Here is a 19,154-nt window from a genome sequence, read left to right as displayed (position 1 = left end):
CTATTTATTATCATTTGGTTCGGAAGAATGTTCAGCTTAAAAATTTTGACGAGTTACAAAAAGAAAATCTTGCCCCGTGAGATTTCAAACTAAAAATAAGGAAATATTTTTATTCTATATATATATATATATATTTTTTAATAGGAAGTATTGATTTTGAATTCGCGCTTTGTTGATTGTATCGTGCTTTTCAGATTCAGCTGATGGCATTACAATGTCCAGCAAAGGTCACTAGGTAGCTCGTACTGCCTCCCTTCTGGACTGGGGTGTGAGGAGTTGGCGGTCACCCGGGATCTATTTAAATTTATTGCGACGTTCATTAATTCAGCTTTTTGATAATGAAATCTGGAGGGGTTAAGTTGAAGAAAAAGGGAAAACTTTAGTTAGATTAACTGTTTTAAATGATAAACAATAATTAACGAAAAGCTTGATTTTATTCGGTGGTTTCAGCTACAACAAGTGCTCAGTTAAAAGTTCTCAGGGAGAGATGTGGTTACAAAAAGTATCGGCTCGAGAAGTCGGTGGTTCCCGGCCTTTCACTTCCCCCTCTATATTTCAAGCCAATATACTTAGTCTATTACATCTTATACTTATTCTAACATATATGTGCTAATACTTATTTTTTAAACTTATACACTAATACTTATTCTCGTCCATGTTCTGTGTACTGTTGCCTACATATATTTACTGCTTGAAAAGCATGCACAGAAAAATGTATACCTGGGCTCACAATTATATCTTAAATTCTTATGGTTTATCCATTAACAAAAGTATTAACTTTAGAACATGATATTATTATTATTATTTATTATTATTATTATTATTATTATTGACCATTATTATTATAACTAAATTATTATAAATGTTATAAATATAATTATGTAAAAAGTTTATCTATCATAGCTGGCATAAGTTTAGATATTAATTTATAAATGTTACTTTTATTAAGAGAAATTATTATGATTAAGACAGTTTAGAAATCTTAATATATGTGTTGCAGATTAATTATGATTTTGGTTTTATTAATTAATATGAGATATTGTTATTTTAATTAAATATCATAACTATTATTTTTAATATTATTAAACGTAACTCCAATAGTTTATCAGTTATTTATTTAACGAAATATAGTATTATTGTTGGCTTGGTTTTATGGTCTTATTCTATTTTATAATTTACGACCCCTTGAAAATGTGTTTAACGAGAATGTATATGTAACTAACAAACCCCTTGAAGGACATTTAACACATGGTTTTCTTTTATTAGTTTTCACAAAGGTTTAATTGTCGAGTAACACAAGCAAGCGTTGTTCGGGTACTTTTATAGTTCTGAGAAAAGGTTGACAAAGTTAGTTTGTTGATTGTCATGCTATTATAAGGAGGACATTACTATACTTTTTAATTTATGTTGCAACAAATTTTGTATATAAACAAAACTTTCATTATTTATAATATATAATTTATTATAAATTAGAATTAAATAATTCAAATTATAGTTGAATTTGCTGCGTAATGCATCAGGCATCGACATCTACTATATGATGGATCGGATATAACATTTTTTGGTTATGTCGCAATAACTATAATGCTTTGGGTTGCATCTGGCAGGTGACACTACTTGTAACAGATAAACCAAGAATTTGAATATGTTAATTAGTTACATTTATAATTTAAATTTATATTTATATTTTTAAATAGATTCAGAATTCTAGTTGATTTAATATTTGATTTAATTGCTGAATTTGGTCGTTGAGTGGTACACACGTGTCTTCGAAAAGAGAAACTTTAATGTCACAGAAAATAATACAAAGGAACTATTGTATTAAGGTTCTGAAAAACCATAAAATCTTTTGAGTAAACACAGAACATGTCCTCGCCACATGACAACTTCAAAAGTCCTTAAAAAAGAAAAGCCATAAAAAGACACGTGTTGGAAACTCCACCTAGCGTTCTCTTGCTCTCTAAAAAACAAGGCACTACAACTGAATTTTGAACAACAAAATAAATAAATAATAATTTATTTATCCACTTTATTTTAAGTAACTAAATAACTATAAATAAATGAGTATTTGAGACGCTTTACAACATGTGTGGCAATGTATGTAATGGATTTAATGTCACAATGGTTTCAGACAAATTTAATTACATATTAAAGAGAGATAATTGAGATAGTAAATGGTATTAAATTGAATTTAAGAAATGATTAGCAAATATTAAAGGGAAGTAAATTCCGCATCTGATATAATTTATTGAGCAGATAATACCTTAAAAAGCCTTTTAAAATTATAACACGTTAATTGATTCTAATATGAATATATGTTAATTAAATAATAACTTAAATAATAGATAAGGATAATCATTGTTAACAACGATCTGATATTATTATATTATTATTACAACTGTCTGTACCTCGACCAGGGTTTTCTGCGAGGACTTTCCCCTAAGTCGCTGTGCTGAATTTAAAGCCAGGTAAATACTGAGGTACATGAATAATAGTAAGCCGGCCGCAGCCGCAAATAACCAAAGTGTTAGCATATATAAATACAAAGTTTATATATAAGTACATGTAAGAATAGTATATTACGCACTATGTATAAGGGAGTGAGTTCTAGCTTAATAGTATAGGTTGTATACGATGTAACTGCATGAGTTGGAGAACGCATTGAGAAGCTGAGCAGTCAGAGTTGAGGGAACTTTGTGACTTCACTTCTCCCCGGGAAGGCTGCTAACTATTCACTCCATCTCTCTCCGATTTCCTAAATAAACATCAACATTAAGTTCAATTGAACTCTTATCATTTAAAATCATACCTTGCCACACAATCTCAATCAGTCATTTTAAGTATATTTCAAATTAAATTATAAAAATAAAATTCCGCGTGACAATAAACAACCCACTTGTCCACGAGGTGTCATCATCAGCGAATCTAGTAACCTCACAGGACATAAAATTTTTCGAAAATAGAGTTTCATTGTTTTAAGTTGGCCATCAGTGCAGTTGTACATCTATAATTATTCTCTTTTTTATTAATGCCCATTAATATTAATGTTTAATTTTAATGACGTACTTTTTTTATTATTTCCAAAAATCAAATGTCCATTTTGAGAAATTTCCATATCCATTTATTCAAATGTCCAAAAATGCTCATTTCCAATAATACAAAAGCAACACGAACAGGGATAAATTAATGTTACGTATAGTACATGTACTCGACAAGCTTCTAATAATTTAATTTCAATCTTTCTTAGCCGTCGATTACTAATTAAAAACTAATTTTTCATCAACTCAAAAAAATAAATTCTGTTGTTAGAACGAGTTTAAATATTTGTGACGAGTTTTGTGCATGTTATCACTCTTAATTAGAGCAGTTGTTAGTAAACTTTAAAATAACTTATTTTTTTGCCCTCCGGGCGGAAAGTGGCAACTTTCGTCCCGCTGCGCTAAACAAAGTTGCCGCTTTCCGCCTTCGTCGGACAAAAAAATAGTATACACTCCTCGGGAAGTAAATAAGAAAGCCTCAGATCACATGTTTGTCAACCTCGGCTTCGCCTCGGCCGACAATTACATGTGATCTGAGACATTTCTTACTTTACTTCCCTAGGTGTGTAATATACTATTTTTTTAATTATTTTTAATTTAATTTTAAAAATTTTTTTTAAATTTTTAATTTGATTTAATTAAATTTTTTTTTTTTTAATTATTAATTTTACTTTTTATGTCACTTCAACCAGCAAAGCCTCGGCTTTGCAAAAGTCGGGCGGCGCCCCCCAGGTGCCTGGCAAAACTTCGGCTTCGCCCCGATTTTGCAGAATCCCTTCCACGGGGTTACGTACTTTCAGCTGGAGAGCAAGAAAAATAGTATACAACCCACGTCCAGAATGTTGGATGCCGTGACGTATGTGACATGATGGCCTCGGCTACGCCTCGGCCATCATATCCCATACGCCAGAAACCAACTGTTATTAATGTCCACGATTGTATATCAAGAATTGAAATAATCTGCCGGGCACATCAAATATATTTCGATAACAATTATTTTGTTTAACATAGTAAATGATAACATTAAAAATAATTTTTCCTGTACGTCCAAGTGTCTGTGCTTATGGAGCCGTATATGTGGCAGGGAAATTGGTCGAAAAAATTATTGTAAGGTAAAAGCCCCAAGCCCCAATAGATGATCACGTACCAGTATATGATCATATATTGGGGCTTTTACCTTACCGGAATAATTTTTTTTTTATCATCTAAAGTAACACACTGCGGACTTTCTCAATTAATATGAGCGTTCAATTCACTGTCGTTTAATCATTATTTATAAAAAGCTAAGATACGATTGTGTATTTATACATCCATGTATACATTTTATTATAGTATTTTTTCCTCACCTCAGAATTATGGCGCCACTAAACCATAGCAGAGTTTTCTGTTTTTATTATGTTGTTTTTGTATTTTATTTTAATCAATTTTATTGTGGAAAATGAAGATTATGAGAGTGGACTTTTTAGATTTTCCAAACTTTTAAGATTTTTTGATTTATCTATACCTTATTGTAATATAAATTTTTCAAATTATAATTTTTTCATTTTCTAAAAGTTTACATGATTCGAAGTTGATCAAGTAAAAAATTCATTTCTGCGACATTCAAAAGTTAATTGTTGGACTGCCGTTATATATTTTCGTTGTTGCTCCATCAAAACCACGAATTGTTGACTAAGATTATACTGTCTATTTTTCTCTTTGACACATTTTTTTTCTACCTGTTTTAAAATTATATCATTTTAAGAAAAATACCACAAAATAAATTTATATATAATTTAATTAAAATACTAGAATAAAAGAAGAAAATATTACGTTTTGATATTTTCAAAATTCTGAATTATTACTAGTCATATAAGTTTAATGAAAAAACATTCTTAAATGTTCAGCAAAAGAGTATACTTTTTATTCTTAAAAATTAAATGAGTGTTATGAGTCGGGAACTTTTAGATTTTCTAAACTTTTTGTCAAATTTACAGTTCTTTAGAAATTATCTAATAATTTGAGTTTTTTATATTCCTTAATTTTCGTGCCTAATGTATGATATATAGTATGTGTTACGTTACCCTAGGCCAGTAAAGTGAGAAATGTCTCAGATTACAAGTAATTGTCGGCCGAAGCGAAGCTGAGGTCGACAAACATGTAATCTGAGGCTTTCTCACTACTGGCCAAATCAGCTATACTATTTTCTGTTCAACAGAGCCAGAAAGCGGCAACTTCGTTGAGCGCAGCGGCCCGGAAGTTGGCGCTTTCTGTTCGGAGGACAGAAAATACTTATTAGAACTCTGAAGTTTATACATTTTAAGAAATGTTTATTACCTTTTCTTTATTTTTCTGGACATCTTTAATAATTATTTCAAATTGTTTTAAAAACTGTTCTCTTCTACTTGATGAAATAGCTCTGGTTGAAAAAAGACGCATTTGGTAAATCAATAAGATTACAAACTACGCTGAATATGTAATATATAATTGTTACCTTAGGTAATTATCTTGAATCGAATTCAGCAGAGACAATTCTTTATTTAAATAAAGTTTACTATCGTCTAATGTGTTATACAACGTATAATACTGTTTTGTTTCCCTTATGTTTTTGCTGAAACTGAAAGAATATCAAGTTTAACTATCATCAATATTTGTGAAATTGATGTAAAAACATTTTTAACGATATCATATTTAGATTTTTAAACTCATTGAGAAGTATAACTGCCTAAACATAAAAATTGAATTGAAATATCTGATAGCATGCCTTTGAATATTTAACTTTTTAACTTTTGGCATGAAAAATAAATTGAAGTATCGATTTACTTTCAGTTTTGAGAAGTAGAGATCCTTCGAACTAATTTTTAGTTAGATGAATACTTCTTTCTTTCTTACCTTGATTGTATAGTTCCATAAACCGACGCTGGTACTGCGTCAATTCAAATCTACGAGGCACATCATCCAGTTGACGAGTTAGTAATACCAAGCACGATTTTTTGCTAGAGTTAATCTAATTTTATTAATTGACAATTTAAATTCATCATACTCTTTATAATGACTTTGTTTTGTTACTGATGCAGAATTTTCAACTGTATCACAAATTATTTGCAGATAAGTTAGATCTTTTTTGCATTGTTCACGAAATTTGGTTTCTTGATCTTTTAAGCTCATGTGAACCTGCAATCAACTGTTCAAGTTTTTCTATTACGCTGTAATAAAGAGTTTTCAAAATAGTAATATAAAAATAATTATTTCAATTAATACCTTTTTATTATCAAAATTTTTCAAGTTTGTTAGTTGAGAAGTATTATTTTCTATTTTAGATTGATTTTCAGAAATCTTTTCTATTCTTTCAATTAACCTGGAAATTTTTTGAAGTAATTCGCTTTGATCGTGCTTAACTTTTTGTACTTGGTTCAACCAACTCATTTTTTTTTTTATCAGTGCTTCATATAAATTAGCATCGCTGTCAGTGTCCTGTATCAAACTCTGTCAGTTACAACTATTATATTAATGAAATGTATTAAGCTATAGAATACCTTTCTATCGATTAATGGTGTAAAATTACGTCCAACAGTTTCCATTTCTTGATTAATTTGAGAACTTACAATACTACCCATTTGATTTTTGTCTATACAGACTATAGTTTCCGATAATTTTGAAGATTCATCTTCAACAATTGGTGTTGATATTGTTTTAATTTTGATTTTATTATTATCTACTTCAAAATGATTTAGATTTTTATACGCCGTACTTGGAAATAAAAGAGTTCCATATTCTAATATGGTGCTTTTCAATTTCGGAACTTGAGCCAGTAACGGTAAATCTTTTTTTAATCGTCTTCGTGGTTCATAAATATTTTTGATAATTTTAATATTAAAATCATTGTACTCTTTAGAATTACATGAATTATGAAATTTTTTTATTTAACACATTACGAGTTTTATAAAATTGACGGTGAGATAAGAGCCGTACAAAACCAGCGGATTCTTTTCTTGTCTCTATTGATTTTTTTACAAGCCACTAGAACGAAATACAATAAATACCAGGAAGAGATAGGTAATAGAAATAATTAAGGTATACCTGAATGACAGGAAATATATGTATATAATCTAATCCTTGAACTTGATGAGGTTCTATTATAAAAAGGACAGCTCATTTCTAATAACTTACAGACAATTTTTTCCGTTAAAGCACTGAAAAGAAAAAGAAAAAAACAAAAACAGATCAATTTTGATTTCAAAAAATACAAAAATAACTTACATTTTTTGTCCTATTGAGAGATTTTCATGAAATAAAAAATTGACATTTACGTCAAAATTACATGATTCAATACACCAAGTAATACCACCAATAACCTGAAAAATAATAAATTAATGAAATATTTAAAAAAAAGATTCTTTCAGTTTAACAAACTTTGTCGAAGTTTGATAATCCTTTAATTCTTGCTCTAAAATATCCAGCCGCAACTAGTAAATCAACAATTTCATTGAATTTGATAGTTTGTTCATTATCATTACAGATATCAGGCTGTAACATTTTGAATTATGTTGGTTCAATTAGTCCAATGAGTTTTTAGATGTAAATAAAGTTAGCCGACATTTCAAAATTTTTACAAATTTTTGATTGAAAAAATTTCAATTGAACAATTGAAAAAAAAATTCCACATGTAAAAAACTTGAAAAACTATAAGTGCAATTTTTTATAAATATCTTTTAGTTGTAATTTAATAAATAAAAAATCAAAAATTTTTAGACGTGAACTTCAGTGTCATGTTTTTAGTTAAGGAGGTATTGTGCAAAAATCACTTTTCTTACAATATTCTTCAATTTTTAATACTTTTTAATACTGTGTACTTTTGAAGTGTCCTCCATACGAATAAATTTTTTTAATAGTCCTTGTGGTGCTAATTTTCGAAATGTTAGCAATTATAAATCGTACATTTAACATGTATTCCCTATCCTGACCGTAGTTAGAGTGAACATTTTATTGAATAACAACCATACTTTTCTTAGGATTTTTGAAAAACTAAGAATATTTAATTGAAGTTATAAAAAGTATTTTTTATCAAAAATAACACAAACGAGCGGTATTCATTTTTTTATAAGAAATGTTTGAAGTTAGCGACTTTCGATATTTTACTTGAGTGGAAGTGAGCGATAGTCTGTAAAGAAAGGCAGTACTAGTGCGTGAGAAAGAAACCAATAGCCATAACCTATTGGTGTCTTTTTTCTTGCCGCAATACCTCCCTTAACATATATATTAATCAAATAAAAATCACCTTCTCAGGATGCGATGATGGCAAACATCTTTCTTGTATTTGAACAAGCATTTTCAATGATTATACTCGTTGAAACATTTCAAACAATAAACGGTATCGAAGTTTCGGATAATTTTAATATGGAGGCGAAACTGAATATAGAGTAAATTTTATATTATATCTGTACATACCGCACTATATAGTAATTGTGGCGATTCTGCCGCCATCGGCCAGAGGTTTAACTAAACCTACGAAAGCGCTAGTCGTCGGAGCGGGAAACTTTTTCCCTCTCTCCAATACATAATCTCGCTCATCACACTCAAATTCTCCTGCCTTTCTGGACGCCATAGCTGTGGCGTGATTGTGCAATTATTATTATTATATAGGTTATTATGATTATCGATATCGATTGTGACCTGACTAATTCTAACTAGACGCTAACTATTGTTTATGTATGTAATTGAATAAGTGGATAAATACTATTAACTTTTTTAAATACAATTTCTGTTGCGACCATTCCAATCCACTCTTATTTATTTTTATTTTTATTATTATTTTTTTTTATTTATTATTATTTTTTTATAATTTTAATTTAAATTGAAAAATATGAAAATATATCATGTAAGCAAACTATTCGTAACGTGATTAGTTGAATATATCATAAGCATGAAAATATAGATAATTCCATACCAGCAGTTCACACGCAGCTTGCGCGCTAACGTATACTATTGCATCCCAAGTAACATATGTAATGCCTCTAGATGCATCCAGAAGGTGACGCTACCAGCCAGTGCAAATTTAAATGTAATTTAGATTATATTAAATTATTTTATTAATTCATAATTTAAATAGTGAACACTATCCAAATTAGAAAGTTTAGGTTCTGTATCGTAGAATATTTATTATATAGAGTATATTTTGTTTCAAATAAATATAAGCTATTATCGAGTACAAAGGGGCATTGTAGTTGAGTTCTGAGAAACCTTAGGTACTTGAGATTCTGAGGAAAAGCCATAAAAGACACGTGTGAGAAAAATTCTATGATCCCTTGTTTCAACGGCTAAATAATAACGTAACAAAAAAATAAGATCGTTAAATAACATTTTGTTAAACTTGCTTTAATATAATATTGCAATGAAATATATAAAAATTAAATTAAAAATTTATATCCTGTATCCAACTTATAAATAATTATTAATTAATGTTAAAAGAATAAGATTATATAAAATAATATTATTAAATGATATTTATCTCTTACATTAACAATTTAACTATTTCATAGTTTTAATAGATTATAGATTGATAGAAATAGTAATAAGCTTAATCTAATTTGTAAAATACGAATATTAATGCACTGCAATATATATAATTTATAAATAAATATATGTGAATATAATAGAAAATATTATATATTAGTGTGTGAAAATCATTTATATGTAGTAGAAATATGTGTACTTATATATGTACAAGAGCGGATATATGTATGGGAGTTATGGTGGGAGAAGAACGGAGTTTGAAGCTCTTCGGAAAAACTATGTAACGACACTTCTCACCAGGGGCTGTTCACTTCTGACCCCCACCATACCCAATTTTGGCATTTGCAAAGACGAAGGACTACAACTTAAGAAAATGAAATTTTCCCTATATTTATTTCTGAAATATGGCAGCACTTCTAATAATAATAATATTCGAAATCCACAACCGGAAAATAACAATCCGCCATTCTTGTGGCCACTATTATTGCGATTACGTGTGTTTATTTTGGTTATCTCGAATTTTTGCGATTTGAAGCGTTATTCTTGACTTTTTATTATTATTCAGCTATCTCTAAACTCTAATTACTATTTGAGCCTATTTCTTAAATTAATAATTAATTTTTTTTTCAACATAACATCTCATAAGGTTATGAATTGGTTAAATAAAAATTATTTATTAGGCTATCAATTCGTAACATTATAGGATTTATTAGGATATGAACTAGCATCAGTATTTTAATTTTTTGACTACAGAGAATAAAAAGAAATGTAATTTTAAGAATTGTATATTTATAACTTTTGTAAAAAATAAAATAATTAAATTTAAGTGAATTTTTTTATCTTTTCACCTTTTTAAGATTTAAGCATATCTATTGAGTAATTTATACTTCAATAATTTTAAATGTTGTTTTTTTCTATCAGTCGCGATACTAAATTTATTCTGTTGTGTACTTTTTATACACCATAGAATATCAGTAAGGCTTAATTTTTATTAATTTTTATGTAAGTTTGCGAGGTCCAGTTGGAACTGACATTTTTAAACCGGTTTTTTTTTGTCATAAGTCTAATTGAACTTATTTCCCAAAAATTTGGTATGGACCTCCTCTGCATTATTTAATCTTTTAAGGAGGTCTGTGCAAAATTACTTTTTACAATATTTTTCAATTTTTTAATACGCGTACTTTTAAGAGTCCTCTATATAAATTAATTTTTTTTAATAGGCCTTGCGGTGCTAATTTTCAAAATATTAGCAATTTAAAATCGTACATCTATCATGTATTTTATTGAATGACTACCATACTTTTTAGGATTTTTATTGTTTTGAAAAACTGAGAATATTCAAATGAAGTTATAACAAGTATTTCTTATCAAAAATAACACAAACAAGCGGTATTCATTTTTTTATAAGAAATGCTTGAAGTTAGTGACTTTCGATATTTTACGTGAGTGGAAGTAAGTGAACGATAGTCTGTAAAGAGAGGTAGTACTAGTGCGCGAGAAAGAAACCACTAGGCATAATCTAATGCCGTCTTTTTCTTGCGGCAATACCTCCTTTCCTTTTTCAAATGAAGGGGTTGAGTCGCGCACACAATGATGCGCGGTTTTTTTTCAATCCCTCACATTATCATACCGCGGTACCTGATTTAAAAAATTACAAAACAGTGTTATAGATTATTGATATATTTTCATAATTGTTAACTGATTTTCTAATCTTATTTTAATTTAATTGCTGTTTCTCGGACTTTCTTTACTAATCTTAACTGTCTGTTTTTTAGTTGCAACTAAGTACATAACAGTCAAGAAAGTTGTGGAGAATGTACGAGATGAGAATACAACCATGACGCCTGAAATGGAAAAATTGTCTCGGGTTTACATTGAAGAGACAAAGTACCGTGAAAAACTTCAATCCGAACTCAAAGTATTAACTGAAGAGTGCGAAAAGCTACGAGAGATGCTTAAAAGTAAAGAGTGTACGTGCAACGTTAATAGGAGCCCTGGACTTCAAATATTATCGGATGTAAATGGACGTAATGTTAATCGGAAAAAAGGAGGTGAACGTTATACACATCAAGAAATGTTGTTTGCAATTGGAATCTATAAGCGTTCACCCAAATGTTATAGCTACTTGCTTGATTTTATGCAGCTTCCAAGTGAGAGTACGCTGAAACGAGCTTTTTCAAAGATTTCATTGAAACCTGGGATTAATCCCGTAATTTTTGAAGCTCTATCCAAAGCAGCGAAGCGTCTAGATCCAAAAGACTTGTATTGTAGTGTGGTCATGGACGAAACTACAATCAAATCTCGAGTGATGTATTATGAAGGAAGTGACTCCTTAATTGGATATCATGATGATGGCGAAAACGTAAAACCTGAATTGGCTGATCATGTGACCGTTTTCATGTTACAGTCGATAAATTTTAAAGGTCGACAACCTCTTTCATTTCATTTTACCAAGGGACCAATGAGCACAGTTGTTTTATATTCGTTTATAAAAAAAATCATCCGACTTATTAACGACACTGGATTTAAAGTAGTTGCGACAATCTGTGATCAAGGTTTTACTAACAGAGGAGCTTTTAAAATGCTTGCGGATGAAACATTGGAAAGTTGGGATAACAGCTTCTTCAAACTTCCGGAGCATCCTTTGAGAATTCATATTTTCTTTGACATTTCTCATTTAATAAAAACCTCAAGAAACAACTTCAGTGGTACTATTGAAATCTGGTCAAAAGACAATCCTTCAAAGCATCGAAGTGAATACTCTGGCAACATTATCGAATTCAATGGGAGAAGAGGTTATTGGAAAGATGTTGTTCAGCTGTATTATGCGGATCCTGATTGTCATTTAAAAGAAGACCACATTTATTTAACTAATACATCTAAAATGAATGTGGATTTAGCTGGCCAAGTATTAAGTTCCAGACTAGCACAAAAACTCAATGCCATAGGTTCATCGAATCCAGAAATATATCCGACTGCGTGTGATACTGGTATCGTTATTGAAGAACTTGATACACTGTTTGATTCTCTCAACGGCAGTAAAATTAGTGGAGTTGATAGGAAGATTCAGTCATCTCGAGCTCCGGTTACGTCAACTTCCTATCATTGGGACTATTGGAATGGTGTTTTAAAATCTTTAGATACTTTCCGATACGTGAAATTATTGAAAGACGGAACTGAGAAAAAAATTGACACTCCTACACCAGCAGCCTTGAAAAATAATGTCAAAGCAGCTAAAGGCTTATGCAGTTTTCTTTTGGAAAAAGCAGGCCTTGAAAGCATCAATTTGCGATTAGTCACACAAGATGCTTTGGAGAATCTGTTCGGCTTGATTAAAAATTTGCAAGGATGCAATCATACATTGACCGCATTGCACTTCTGCAGTGCATTCAAAAATACATTGTTGACAACTTTTGCAAAATTTCGTGCTCCAGGATCAAATTGTGAAAATGAAGACCTTCCAGCGATGATTGAATTGGAAGATTTATTAACAGCAAAAATAACTGAAGAATTGGAAAATGAATCTACAAACGAAGCCTCAGAAAATTCTAAAGCAATCTTCGACGACTTTGATCCACCACAAATACACCTGGAGGACAACAATGAAGATTTAAATTTCTTTTTTAATTTAAACGAACCAGAACTTGTCAACGATGCAATCAACTCAACAAATGATTTGAAGATATCGGACCCCATACTAGATTCAATGGCTAAGTACCTCAAGAAAAATTGTTGCCCTAACTGCAAATCATGTATTTTTGAAAAGAACTCCAGGAATACCAAAAATTTCACCAGCATTGAGACTCAACATCAACGACGGAATTAAAATTTTCAACGAAAGTTATGCTAATCAATTACATGAACTAAATATCATCAGAAACATCAAGACATTTCTGGAAAGTTTCTTTTCTGTGAATTGGAATCAGTGTAAAGAACATCGTGCAAAAGATTTAAACAGAGAAATTATTAAGAAGCTTGTTGATTTATTAATACGTCGAGAATGTAATAAAATTAATAGTAAATTAGGATCCGAAGAAGCGAAATCAGCTAACGCCGCTAAAATAAGAGATTTAATGGGAAAAGCCAAGTGGTACGTACAAAAATATTTTTTGAATCTACAAATTGGAAATTAAATTATTGCTAAATAAAAAATTTTTTTTTAAATTACAGAATTACAATATCAAGATTGAAAAGACTGTGGAAATTTAAGCAGACAAAGCAAGTTAAATAATAGAGCTAAATGTAACAGCTAAATGGTATCTAAAAAAATAGATAGAAAATGTACATAATTACGTATTCAAATATTACGAAGATAAAAACTGTTGCTAAAGTTAATATTAATTTTTTAATTTTTACAGAGTTACAAAATTATCATGAAAGCGATTCCAAAAATCCTAGCAGACAAGATTGCGATATAGAGTTCAATGGTTTGTTAAAAAATAATTCTACATTCTGAAATTTTTTACAATGAAATATTGTTTAATTTAATAATATGTTTGTTATTACAGAATTACATCCAAGAAGTTTATGATTCATCAGGAGTTACCCGGCTGTTATATATTTTTTGAGAAGAAAACCCGAAAAAGATAAGTTTCAAATTTACATACTCATACAATCTACATATATTTAAAACAATTTGCTGTAATATGTATTTTTTTTTGTTTTTCAGAAATGTACACAAATTTTCTTTTCATCGAGGGACCTATCTTCGTTTGTGGAACTTTCTAAATAAGGGGATATTATTTTTTAAGCAATGGATTAAAGTAATGAAATTATATAAAATTTATAACTAATGAAGTAATTAGAGACTGCGTACTTTTATCGATGTCGGTTTGATAACTTTTTTTATATTTTTATATTTTTTTTATATTTTTTTATATTTTTTATATTTTTTTATATTTTTATATTAAATTATATTTTATTATATTATATCATTTATATTGTATTATATTTATATTATATTAATTAAATATTAAATCATTATTTTTTGTATATTATTGAAATCACATTTTTTTATTTCCTTTTGTGAAAAAAAATGTAAATAAATTCCTCATTAAGTCTACACATCATCAAATATATTACTATTATTATTATTATTATTAATTTATTATAAACAATAAAAATGTTTTATTTTTGTAATTTATTAATCAATGACTTATCAACTTATAATAAAAGCCAAAATAATTTTTTCCTTAGTTTTTTTTTCTGCAAATTATAAATTTTTTTTATTTATTTTTTAAAAAAAAAAAAAAAAAAAAAAAGAAAGAAAACAATTTTGACATTACTTTAATTTTATTATTTATTTTGAAAAAAATAAAAAAAATCCCCACGGGTAGCAAGAAATTCGAACGTGCGCCTGAACGTTGACAAGTCTTTCAGTATCCCTCAGAGTTATCTCAGCTTGCGTCCAAATATCACATTAAGTAAATTTTAAGCCCTCGAGCGTAAGTGGGTTTGTTTATTATTATTTATTATTTGGTGTATTTACTATTCATTTATTGTTTTATTGATGATTTTTTATTTTTCAACTGACTTCTATTGATATTTTATTATTTGTTATCATAATTCCAATAATAATTTATTATTTCGTTCCAATTTCCGCGCCTAAATTCTCTCCAATCACGTTACTCAATAGAGGGCGCTCTCAATTTCCTAAAAACTGCTGACATTTTTCTATACTAACAAAAAAAACTATAGATACATAGTGATTTCAATTTTGTAGTGGTATGAATGAATCTTTGCAAAGACAAAATTCGGTCCCCATCTAAAAGCATTGAGTGAGCAGCCTGCTTCTCACCGAGAGTTTAGATTGCTAAGATCACGTCATTGTAAACCTCAATTTTATATTTTGAAGCTTTTAATATTTTGTCAACTTGAATAATAAATTGAAACCAACTAAATAATTTTGATCAAAATTAAATAACGTCTAAATAGAATTCTTTTATTTAAAATGATTCTTTTCCCGCGCTGAAACCGAGTATTTTAATACTCCCGGGCGAAAGAACTACAGTAAGAGCTGTATTCATAGTTCCGGCTTAAGTGTAAGTGCACCTTAAGCACAAGCTTAAGGCAGCGTTTAGATTCATATACGGCTTTCTTAAGATATACTTCAAAATTTGATCTTATCTAAGACATGTGGCTGGGATAAATATTCATAATTTTAACTTAAGACAAGCTTGAGCATTAGATATTTCTGATGTATTCATATTCAAATAAGACGGTCTTATAAAATACCTTAACCTTACTTTTCATCCAAATAAGAGAGTTTTTTTCTAAGTCATCATTTCAGTTGACTTGAGATAATCTTAAATGTATTTACAGTGAAAAAAGTGGTTCAAATAATGAATTTTTTGGGGTTATATAATATTGACATCGACGATAATAATGATATCAATTTTGATTTGGACGACGATGATTTAATCATACGTATTCCAAAACGTTATATTCGAGATGTGCAAGATCCTTTTGATTTTTGTTCAGACATCGAATTCAAGTAAAGATATAGATTTGACAAGGATAATGTTAAATTCGGAATATTACCTCTTATAGAACAAAATTTAACTAAAGTCAATAAACGAGGATTACCAATCCCACCAATTTTTCAATTATTATGATTGCGATTTTATGCAACTGCAAGTTTTCAGGTAATTATAAATCAAGTTGAGAATATTTATTTCTTATTTACAGTTATTTGCTAACTTAGAGAACACTGAAAAGAGCGTTTTTATTTTTCAAACAAATATATATTTTGATAAAACTATTCTTACAGCTCATTTTAGGTGATACCATGACAGTATCACCAACCAACAGTTTCCAGAATAGTTTTCGGGTGAGCATTTTACTTGCAAGCGAAATTCATGATTACATTAAAATGCCTCGAACTCAAGCAGCAAAATTAGAAAACCAGAGACTTTTGAACGTTTGGGATTTGGTAATGGAGCAATTGGAATACCAGGGTTGATGGAGCAATTGATTGCACTTATATCCGATGAGTTCATACAATGCTTCAAAATATTAATGAAATCAACAGAAATCGAAAGGGCTATTTTTCTCTGAATGTACAAGTAAGTATTTCTCTTATTTTCACTAGTCATTACAGACTGAATAACTTATAATATGATACTTTTATTATTTCGTAGGCGATTGTTGGCTCATGGATGGAATTTTTTAGATATTGTTCCAGAATGGCCTGGTAGCGCTCATGATAGTCGAATTTTTCAAAATTCTCGAATTTACATGAGATATTCTGAACGTGAACTAACTGGGATACTTGTCTACGTATTCTTGATAATTTGTAATCATAAATTAAAGTCACAATTTATCTCAGTTGAATTCGAACTGTAAATGTAATAAATTCAGAATTGTAAATATAATGGATTCTATAAAAATTTAAACTTTCGTTAAATAGATATCATTTGTAATTACTTTTTCAAAAATATATCTATAAGAAAAGTTTTTGAACGTGTTTTAATAAAACAAAATTTTTATAAAAAAACCATTTTTATTTTCAACCTTTGACATTTTTGGTTTGATTACATTAAAAAGTAATTTATTTAATATAAAATTTAATACATGCTTTAATAAAAAGTTACGGGCTTAACACTCTAATATAGTTAAAAATTGCATTCAAATGCACTTTAAAATTAAAATACTGTTAGCCCTTGGTACTTAAAAGTTTTTTAACGTACAGTATAAAATTATTTGTATTTTAAAAATTGCTATCACCTTTATAAAATCTTTCAAACTAACGATAAATTTTTATCTTTACATTTCTATGCTATTTATTATAAAAATTAATAATAAACTAGAAACATCCAGAAAAATCATGTCAATCATGCCCGTAATTCTTATTTTTGTTGTCTTAATAAATTTAACTCACTTAGTTCAGCTGCAGCGGTTGCTGCACGAATCTCTAATTCTATATTTTTGTTTCAGGTGTTCTATTGTTAGATTATGTATCTCTTCTTTATGTTGACATTTCAGTTGAAATAATTTCTCTTCTTGCTTTTATTATTTTCTTAACCTTTCGCTTCTATAGAATTTCTCGTCTTCATTGGGTGGATTTTTCTTCCCTTTAGTTCTTTTCCTATATTGTTGAGCTAAGATGATTTTAAAATATTAATTAAAATATATATTTTAAGTATTATGGCTAATAAAAACTATTTCTCACCAACGATTTTTAGTAACAATAGACGATGAGGGTTCACATGGTAATTCTTCATCATCATTGCCATCATTCTCATCATCTGGGAATAGTTGTTCAAGGCTTATGTATTCTTCACATTCCATTGAGTCAACAGCATTACACTTAGCTAGATAAAAAATATTTCTTATAATTTCATTAATAGTGAACGATTAACCAATATATAAGAAAGTCAGAACTGCAAATATCTTGGTAGTTTTAAAAATAAAATAATTACAGAAGGAAAAAAAGATGAAAACGTCCTAGTAACTTCTTCTTCAGACATATTTGAAGAAAATAAAATCGGTGCAGTTTTAATTAAGTTTGGGGCAATAAGTGCAATATCAGGATCAACTTCAGAATATGGAATTGATGGACCGACCGCAGTTGCAAGGCGATGTTGCTTTTCGGTTGTCAGCGCATTTCGTTGTTTTGTTTTTAGATTTGACCAAAGTTTTTTGAGTTGATCTGCGTTTCGCTGCAATATTTTTAAAAATTATTATAAATTCGGCATACTATGTATTAAAAACATAAAAATGAAATTAACAGATAACTAACAATTTTTAATTGTTTCTCTTTGAAAAAATCAAAATAAAACGCAGTTAACGAAAAAATTTCACATCCCAAGCGGCACAAATTTTTTTTTGTTAATGTTTTGTTAAATTTAAGTTGACAATTATTAATTTTTTAACTTCTTGTTGAGTGAAATCTACCAAAAAGTTAACATTTTTTTTTGTGACGCTTGGGATGTAGAAAATTTGAAAAACTACAAGTCCAATTTTCAAGAAAAACTTTCTAAAACTAATTTATTTGTAAAATTTAATTAAAAACTGATCAAGTGGCTGTTAATTTTAGAGTCATATTAAAAATTTAATTTTACCCTTTCAGTAATTATACTAGATGAATTAAAGTCTGTTGCGATGAAATCATGCTTCTTTTTTTTTCACTCAGTTGTTATTAACTCTTTTTATTTTCAATTACTTGGGCATAATTTTTTGAAAATTGTAGAAAATATTTTTTCTACAGCGGTAAAATTAGTACTTTTTCCTCCTCTTTTTTTGACATATTTTCTTCTGATCTTGCGGTAATAATTTTCTAGTTGAGATTAGAGGCTTGAATTTGAGGCTTACAATTTTCTAAGGTACATTTGTGTACATCTTGCATCTTTTTACAATTTTTGAATAAAAACTTCATTGTCAAAATTTAAGTACTTTTCAACCAATGAGATTTGTTGGAAACATAAGAATTTTCACGGAAAATTTGACTTCGAACCCGCGTTGACTTGGTCTTAGTTGGGTCTTACTAAAAGCTTATCTTTACTGAAAAATAAGATCCTGCTTAAAAACTTTTTACTTCTACTCAAAGGTTTATCTTAAAGAATGACTCTGAAAACATCATGAATCTTACAGCCGATAAGGAAGCCGTCTTCATGAAGACAGGCT

At 29.0% G+C, this 19,154-nt stretch overlaps 1 protein-coding gene, 2 long non-coding RNA genes and 1 pseudogene across 3 annotated transcripts in view; 1 reads left to right on the top strand and 3 right to left on the bottom strand.

Annotated features, from left to right (window-relative positions):
• Positions 1-4,612: 4,612 nt before the first annotated feature.
• On the bottom strand, positions 4,613-8,415 carry LOC123263113 (annotated as a pseudogene).
• A 1,223-nt stretch (positions 8,416-9,638) lies between these two features.
• LOC123262868 overlaps positions 9,639-19,154 on the bottom strand; it is a 13,540-nt gene continuing 4,024 nt past the window's right edge. Inside the window, exon 3 of the long non-coding RNA XR_006509049.1 lies at positions 9,639-9,833. This is a non-coding gene — a long non-coding RNA (uncharacterized LOC123262868). The remainder of the gene's footprint in view (positions 9,834-19,154) is intronic.
• Positions 11,056-14,101, top strand: LOC123262795. Its single transcript, XM_044725222.1, has 4 exons — positions 11,056-13,620; positions 13,701-13,786; positions 13,889-13,957; positions 14,039-14,101. Exon 1 carries the CDS (start codon positions 11,368-11,370, stop codon positions 13,354-13,356), a length of 1,989 nt encoding a protein of 662 aa, XP_044581157.1. The 5' UTR covers positions 11,056-11,367; the 3' UTR covers positions 13,357-13,620; positions 13,701-13,786; positions 13,889-13,957; positions 14,039-14,101.
• LOC123262851 lies at positions 17,713-18,611 on the bottom strand. The gene is made up of 3 exons (XR_006509044.1): positions 18,593-18,611; positions 17,951-18,190; positions 17,713-17,842 (listed from the first exon to the last, which is right to left on the bottom strand). It is a non-coding gene; the product is annotated as an uncharacterized LOC123262851 (long non-coding RNA).

Source organism: Cotesia glomerata, linkage group LG4, assembly GCF_020080835.1.
Source record: "Cotesia glomerata isolate CgM1 linkage group LG4, MPM_Cglom_v2.3, whole genome shotgun sequence".
NCBI classification, from domain to species: domain Eukaryota; kingdom Metazoa; phylum Arthropoda; class Insecta; order Hymenoptera; family Braconidae; genus Cotesia; species Cotesia glomerata.
The sequence above is the reverse complement of the archived record's forward strand: the minus strand, read 5'-3'. Positions and strand labels throughout refer to the sequence as shown.